The 8295-nt window shown below is 38.2% G+C and overlaps 1 protein-coding gene across 2 annotated transcripts; it reads right to left on the minus strand.

The window, feature by feature from the left end:
• Positions 1 to 225: 225 nt before the first annotated feature.
• On the minus strand, positions 226 to 6154 carry LOC112617992 (tripartite motif-containing protein 49D). Of its 2 annotated transcripts, XM_025374618.1 has the most exons (6): positions 5744 to 6154; positions 5363 to 5458; positions 3421 to 3651; positions 2926 to 2948; positions 1966 to 2063; positions 226 to 840 (listed from the first exon to the last, which is right to left on the minus strand). In XM_025374618.1, the coding sequence occupies exons 1-6, from the start codon at positions 6152 to 6154 to the stop codon at positions 341 to 343; spliced, it is 1359 nt and encodes a 452-aa protein (XP_025230403.1). In that variant the 3' UTR covers positions 226 to 340. The 2 variants fall into 2 exon arrangements, with proteins under 2 accessions (XP_025230403.1, XP_025230404.1); XM_025374619.1 differs by lacking the exon at positions 3421 to 3651 and having other exon boundaries at positions 232 to 840.
• Between the last annotated feature and the right edge of the window lie 2141 nt (positions 6155 to 8295).

An 8295-nucleotide genomic window follows, 5' to 3' on the forward strand; every position in this document is an offset into this window, starting at 1 on the left:
TTCTCCTGCCTCAGCCTCCCGAGTAGCTGGGACTATAGGCGCCCGCCACCGCACCCGGCTAGTTTTTTGTATTTTTTAGTAGAGACGGGGTTTCACCGTGTTAGCCAGGATGGTCTTGATCTCCTGACCTCGTGATCCGCCCGTCTCGGCCTCCCAAAGTGCTGGGATTACAGGCTTGAGCCACCGCGCCCGGCCAATAAATGAATTTTAATAACATTAGAAGGCAATTGAAGACATAAAACAGAACTTATTTGTCCTGTTTGATAAGGCACAATGAAGAGGGCTTCCTGGGATAAAGCGGTTCCCACAGCAAATGAACACATTTGTGATTTGTCACTGGTCAGAGGTGAATACAGCAAAAGATAGGCCTGAGAGGAGGTGAGAAGGAGCAATTAGGGATGGTGTATATAAGGGAGCTTTGATTAACATCAACAAAGCTCACAGTTCCAGCTTCACAATCCAGGAATAATCCTACGTGACTGGTAGGTCTTGGGACGTATTGCAGTGTAAGTGGGGAGGTGGTAAAGAGACTGAACTGAATGTCATTCTTAACACATGCAAGACTAAAGAGTCCCTCCTCTCCATATATATTGTCATTCTGATTATTCTCTTTCCAAAACTTATTACAGACACCAAAAGCCCAGTTCCAAGAGTCCCCCACATAGACCTCCCAGTAGTATTTGCCGGAGGTGAAAGTCTGAGTACCCCATGCAAGAAAACTTGTAGGTGTTGCAGTGGTATGGGGCGCATTTTGATGGTCACATCCAATACAAATAATTCTCAAATCTCCATATTGAAAGATATGACTGTTGGCTTCATCATGATGCAGAGTAATATCCACTGCAAAATAAATAAATAAATAAATAAATAAATAAATAGAAAGAAAGAAAACATGTGTAGACATGTGTAAATAAGGACAAATTGTTCTATCAAGAAGTTACTTTACCAGGAAATGTAAAGTCACAAGGACAATTTTGCTTGTAACTTTTAATAAAGTATAGAGATGATTAATATTATCTCCAAGACAAAATGCTAACCACAGATATTAAAAATGTTTTGAAAACTTACGTATTGAGAGAGAAATGCAAAACCAACTTCTTTCAATCCAATTTTCAAAGCAAAATTTACACATTATGTACCCTAAATGCTATGCTGTTGTGAAGATCATTACTTAGAAGCATTTCTTATTCTTAAAAACTAGTGCTATCATTTGGGAAAGAATGTGAAGACTTTCAGTTACGCAAGAACTGCTCTAGCTAACTGGATAAAAATCTATAAGTACATGTCATAAGTGACAATTTAAAGCAGATTCTGCAAAATCTTTGAGTGTATTCATTAGAACAGTTAAAATCAGTCTCTCTGTGGTCCCCAATGCTAGCTCGGGGCTGAAGCTGGATTTTAGACTTCACATGTCGCTTATCATATTGCAATTAAACTGAACTTCTTTTTGTTTGTAATTTTACTTGTTTTCACAAAATGATTTCTTCTTTTTATTTTTACCCATTAACTAATTTTTTTGCAATACATAATATATAACCATTTAAAAAAATAAAAAAACCCCAAGAATCTCCAGTAAACTATATTCCCCAAAAGAATAGTTCTTAGCTGTTCAAATGAATACACTAAAGAAATGTAAAATTTTGTATTTAACATTAAATAACTCACTTTCATTCTGAGCATTGTTTCATTTGCTTCTTTTTAAGATTTGCTACACTACTCCTTTTTCCCATTATGTAACTCAGTACATATGAGGCGATAATGTATTTGTTTTTCACAATCTTTCAAACTTAATGCTGTAAGTCTGCTATAAATACAGACACAGATACAAAAGGATCGCATGATTATATTGTTCACTTATGGCTATAAAGAAGTAAAATATTTGATAAAGGGTGAAATATTACCTATGTGATTCTAACAATAATAATATTTAGATAGTGGGAGTGCTGCCTGTGGGTGGAGACTTACCTCGGAACTGGTTGAGCCTGTCCCTCAGTCCAGTGATGGGCCCTGCACTGAGCTCTAGATTCAGAGGCTGGGGCATGTGCAGCAGCACGGACTCACTCCTGCAAGGAAAAACCAGCAGTTACAACATCTACAACCATAAAATAAACAAAAATCACTATTTGTATTTGAAAGACATTTCATGAGAATCCTTTGAATCCACAAATTTGACAATTCAAAAATTATTACTTCCTATTTGAAATTAATTACTATTTATAGTTTCTGAATTTTAAAGCATGGTGGGGGAGTCTGAGTCAGAATTCAGTCTGATCTTTCTTTTTTTTTGCCCCAAATATGTAAGGTTCCTTAGCCTTATGGCCTTGAGAATATTTAGAAATGAAATTCTGAGTTCCACTTCTTGGCAGACTCTCCTAAGATCTTTGTCTGAAATAGTGGGGTTTTGGGGAGACTGCAGCATCTGCTGTTTCCTTTTCAGGATAAAGGATGCGAAACTTGTTCTAGGCAGCAAGATCTGCTTTTTAGAAACAAGCTTCCCTAGGGACTTATACAGTTCTAACACTCCGCAGTTTTTTCAATCTATTTTTCAGAACTGTTAACTGATATGTATATATGTATAAACAACAAATCACCAACACTTTTTCACTGCCAAAATACTTCCCCCCACTTCTCTCCTGTTTCCTCTGGCGACTTTCTCACTATCCACAAAACAAAACTTTATCTTTCACCTATGCAGGCTTTTAAGAAATAAAACAAAATCAGGAATAAACATTTTTAAAATTTTATTTCACTATCTATTTATGTATTTATTTAGTGGTCTTGTCTTTTCTGGTGTGAGAATGAAAGTAGATGCCAAAAAAAAGTAGTATCAATATCTTAATCATTTATGCCATGACTTTGGTAGAACCTGCTTTAATATTTGTGGAAACTAAAAGAACGTATGCTAAAATCTAGGTACATACTCACCTGTGTAATATGTCTCCAAAACCCTGTAAAAAAAAAATACAAAGAATTAGTGCATTTCACAAGATGCATCTTTCACTAAGTTCAGTGTGAAATTTGGTGTCAGTTTCTGAAGATATTATTTCCCTACTATCTTCTCTTCTGCAAAGCATTTTCTATTTCTTCTGTAATGAAAAACCCAGTTAGTCGTATTGTCATTAATTAATGTCCTGGGAAAGTCTGAGTCTTGAAGACAATCTCTAAAGAGGTGAAGGGGGAAGAGGTCCANCCTTGACCATTCCACAGAGTTTTGTGGCTGGTGGATAAAGTAGGAGGGACCTTTGGCCTGGTAGAATCCCTTGGCGGGGCTATATTCTCCCAGTAAAGTAGCATTAGTTATGCAAATGTGTTTTTGGAAACACATCATGGAAATAAAGGTAGGGAGATGGATTTCAGCCATGAGGAAAATACCTATACATGTGAATATTCAAAAACCTGAACCACGTTGTAAGCTTGTACCTGAAGTAGCTCCACATCTGGTTTATGGCACATTTTCTTCAGCTCTGCATACATTCCTCTTAAAATCTGCCTCCTATGATCCATTTTGGCTTTACTTAAATGCAGTTGATGAAAAATATCTTTCCCCTTCTTTTTCAGCATCTCCAAATTATGTTTTTCTTCTTCATGGTGAAGTGCAGGCATCTTCTGATACTCAGCTCTAATTGCTTCTAGCCTTAAATTCACATAATCCTGCAGTGATAATGGGTTAGTCAAAAGAGATATGTATTTATCCATCTACTATTAAATCTCACTGATTCCTTTTGTCTCTCAAACATCCAATAGTTTAAACCTCAGTCTTGCCAGTTCTTAGAATCCACAAATTTTGTTCCTTTCCTTTCTTGTATCTGATCAATTACATTAAATTTATTCAAGATAAGGTGTTTTCTAAGATAGTTGGAAATTAAAAACAACAACAACAACCAAAAAAAACCACTTGGATTTCTCTATTCCAACCCATATTTATGGAAAAATAAGAACAATTCATGCTTGTGAGTTGGAGTATAGAGCTGTAGTTACTAGAAAGAAAATAATTATTTCTATTTCTGACATTCACAACAAGTTGCTTAAACTCATTCTATGTGAAATGACCCTAGACTACCATGTCCAGCTAAATGCATTTCACCCAGCAAAACCTATCCCAATAAGGTTGCATTTATGATTTGGCCATCTTTGTCTCTCTGAATTCATTTCCTTCCATTTTTTTTCTAACTCATCCCAATCTGAAACATAGACTTCTTTGTGGTTCCTCAGGCCTCTGAATATACACAAACTCCAAATTACTGCATATGCTGTTCTCTCCAACTAGAATTTTACACACACACACACACACATATACATTTCCATATATACACACTCATGGTCCACATATATATCCATACACACATTCGTGTTCTCCCTCCTCTTTAAAATTTTGTTTCAATTTGAATTTTTCAGTGAGGCTTTTTTCTGACCACCCTATTTAAAACTCAGACACTCATCTCCAGTTTCCAGTCTCTATTGTTCTTTTCTACTTCTCTGCTTGATTATTCTCCAACAAAGAACCTACCACACTCGAACATATAATGTTTTGCACATATTTGCATATTGACCATTTGTCTCTCTTGTTTGGATTGTACGATTTGTGAGGACGAAGATGCTTTCTTTCTCCTATACTAGTAAACTTTCTAATTTAATATTCAACATAGACTAGGTTCGTATGAAATACTTTTCAGCAAACTAATATTAGCTATCATACCCTGAAAGTATATATCCACAAAGAGAAAATCATTTTTAATATTTTTCTGAAGTCCTCAGAGTTCTCCTTATATTTAGAGACTAGATCCCTTATTTCTGGCAGGTTTATATGTCTCCCTCAAGACACAAATCTACATTTCTCAACACTTTTCTCATATGTTATGTATTATTCAATATTAATTAGTTGAGATTCCTAATGTCATGGTTCCCCTAGATTTCTCCTGTCACTTTTTCTGCCTCAAATTTTCCATACAGTTCCAAATACTACTTGTCCACCAGCCTTCAGATTAATGCTGACCCAGGTTCAGAAGGTTCACTTGAGCTTTCCATGGCTGCCAAATAAATCTTGTGCCCAGCATTTATCCAACCAGCACATATAGAATGCTGTGAGATGGCCCGGTTTCTTGTATCTGTTGGTGTACAGGTACAGGTTTGTATGAAAACAAACCAGCGTGCTTTGGGTGACATCAATGGTTTTGTTAGAAATCCTATCTAACAGTCATACTATTCTACAAAAGAAATGAGGCCACTTTTTCTCAATGTTTTCTTTTTTTTTATTGACTCACAGAAACATTATGGTTTGATATCAAGTTCCTATTTATGAGTCACCCATTTGCCCACCATAAGTTCCTGGAGAAGTTAGAAGTTAGAGTAGTACAGGACTAACCTTCCAGTATCTGGTTCTGGTGGTTTCCATGTTCAGGTTTCTGTGATTTTCACAAGCTTTTTCCCATAAAGACTCCATTTTCTTTAAAAGGTTCTCCTGCAAAAGAGCCATGAATTGAAGCACCAGTGAAGACAATAAAGTAACATGCAGACCGTTTCATAGGGAGGGGGACCAGAATGAGAGACAAATAAGTCCCTAGTAAATGGCATTTCTTCTGTTTCCCTTCTTGTTTGTCAAATCCCAGAGGTTTCAAGCTAAGAAAGCCCAAAAGAGAGCTGCTTAAAGGGACTCAGAGTTGGCTTTATCCAATCTGCAAGAAAGTAGACCCACAAGAATTTCATGTGTCCTTTATAGAAGTAGATGTTCAGAGGCATCACTTACCCGGTGTTCCTCAGCAGCCCAGTCAATGGGACAGTGTTTGTGGTCTCGGTGCTCCTGAGAGCTGGAGCACAGCAAACAGAGCAGGCTCTTGTCCACTTCACAGAACATCTTCTTTGTCTCCCTGTGAATGCCACACATTTGCTCCTCAGAGCTCAGGAATTGCCAGAGACTGGCTTTTCTGGCAAGGGAAGCCATCTTCTTCAAACGAATGTTAGTTTTGAAGTTTCTGTGCTGTGTTGTCTTTATGCATTCAAAGCACTGAGTAAGAATTGAGATGTCTTGCCAGTTGAGGTAGAAACAGGGCCTGCAAAAGCTGTGCCCACAGTCTATGGTGATTGGGTCTATGAAGTAATTCATGCAGATGGGGCAAGTGAGTTCCCTCTGGAAGGCCTGCAAGATTTCAGAATTCATGTTTCTGGGGAAGAAAGAGCAACATGTCATTTTGGGGTCTGGGTTGATGAAAAGTTTCTGAACATGTGGAGATATGTGATAGCTATAGTTTCTTCTCTTGACAGGGTTCATTAAAGCCCAGTGAACTATTCCTTCTGTAACAAAAATAAAAATCTCACACAAAGAGAGTCTCCCGGCTTTATAGTAGATGTTACTGACTAGATGACTCACAGTCCCTTCTGCTCCTAGCTGCTGTCTGTAACATAATACTAACCTATTCAATTTCCCATTTTCTGAATGTGGATCTGGAAATTGGATTTGATTCTAAGTGGCCTAGAATAAACTGTAGTTGTTCCTATTCTTCTTTCACGGAACTGCTGAATGAGTATGAGAGAGTGGGAAAAATCACCTTGGCCAAAGAAATACGAGAAGATGACCAGAGGGTTCTATGACATATTTTTAGAGGGAGACACAACAGTGGGGCAGCAAACCACCACGGCACATGTTTACCTATGTAACAAACCTGTAAGTCCTGCACATTTATCTCAGGACTTAAAATAATATAACACTAAAGTAAAATAAAAACCAAAACCAAAACAAAATAAAAACCAACCAATCAACAAAATAAACAAATTTTAAAAACTAGCAATTAAACTAATTTAGGTTTAATAGAAGAGAAAAAATAATTAAAGATACTGGGCCTTTTTATTTTCTCGTGGATTAAATTAACTTCTCCTAGGGATACCCAGACTCTGAACTAGCATATAATAGGATTTTTGTTAAACTCAAAGAGGTGTAGTTATATTTCTATGGTGTGATGGTGAATTCTAGGTATCAGTCTGACTGGATTAACCAATACCTAGGGAACTGGTGTAGCATTGTTTCTGGGTGAGTCTGTGAAGGTGTTTCCAGAGGAAAGAGACATGTGAGTTGGTAAGCTGAGTGGGACCATCATCCCTCAATGTGAATGGGCCCCATTCAATCAGCTGGTAGCTCAGATAAAAGGAAAAAGCCAGAGAAAAGGCAATTTTCTCTTTCTTTCTCCTGAAGCTGGTTCTGAGGCTTTCAGCTTTGAGCTCAGTCAGGATACTGGTGTCCTCAGGATACCAGCTATATTGCAACTGCTCTGACCCCATAATCAAGCAAACAAATTTTCCTGATGAATTCCCTCTCATGTAGAATCATGTGTAGCTTGAGGACAGATATATGTTCTGCGAAATGTGTAAGGAGGTATTATTTATTTAGTTTTTGAGATGGAGTCTCCCTCTGTCACCCAGGCTGGAGTGTAGTGGTGCAATCTCGGCTCACTGCAACCTCCACCTCTCAGGGCAAAGCGAATCTCCTGCCTTAACCTCCTGAGTACCTGAGATTACAGGAACATACTACTACACATGGATAATTTTTTCTTTTTTCTTTTTTTTTAAGTAGAGACAAGATTTCGCCATGTTGGCAGGCTGGACTTGAACTCCTGGCCTCAAGTAATCTGCCCGCCACAGCCTCCCAAAGTGCTGGGATTACAGGCGTGAGCCACCACGCCCAGCCAGGTGGTTTTATTGTTTTGACATGATAGACTATACTTATACAAACCTAGATGGTATAGCCTCCTACACACCTATGGTGTACAGTACAGCCTATTGCTCCTAGGTTAAAAAACTGTACAGCATGTTCTGTACTGTACACTGTAGGCAGTTGTAACACAATGGTAATTATTTAGTATGTAAACATATTTATTTTTTTTTATTTTTATTTTTTTGAGACGGAGTCTCGCTCTGTCGCCCAGGCTGGAGTGCAGTGGCCGGATCTCAGCTCACTGCAAGCTCTGCCTCCCGGGTTCATGCCATTCTCCTGCCTCAGCCTCCAGAGTAGCTGGGACTACAGGCGTCCGCCACCTCGCCCGGCTAGTTTTTTTTGTATTTTTTAGTAGAGACGGGGTTTCACTGGGTTAGCCAGGATGGTCTCGATCTCCTGACCTTGTGATCCGCCCGTCTCGGCCTCCCAAAGTGCTGGGATTACAGGCTTGAGCCACCGCGCCCGGCCTGTAAACATATTTAAATACAGAAAAGGTACAGTAAACATACTGGTATTATAATCTTATGTGACCACCATGTGTTGTTTGTGGTTGACTGAAATGGCTCATGAATGTATCTCTACATATATACATA

The sequence above is a fragment of the Theropithecus gelada genome, unplaced genomic scaffold (assembly GCF_003255815.1).
Source record: "Theropithecus gelada isolate Dixy unplaced genomic scaffold, Tgel_1.0 HiC_scaffold_747, whole genome shotgun sequence".
NCBI classification, from domain to species: Eukaryota; Metazoa; Chordata; class Mammalia; order Primates; family Cercopithecidae; genus Theropithecus; species Theropithecus gelada.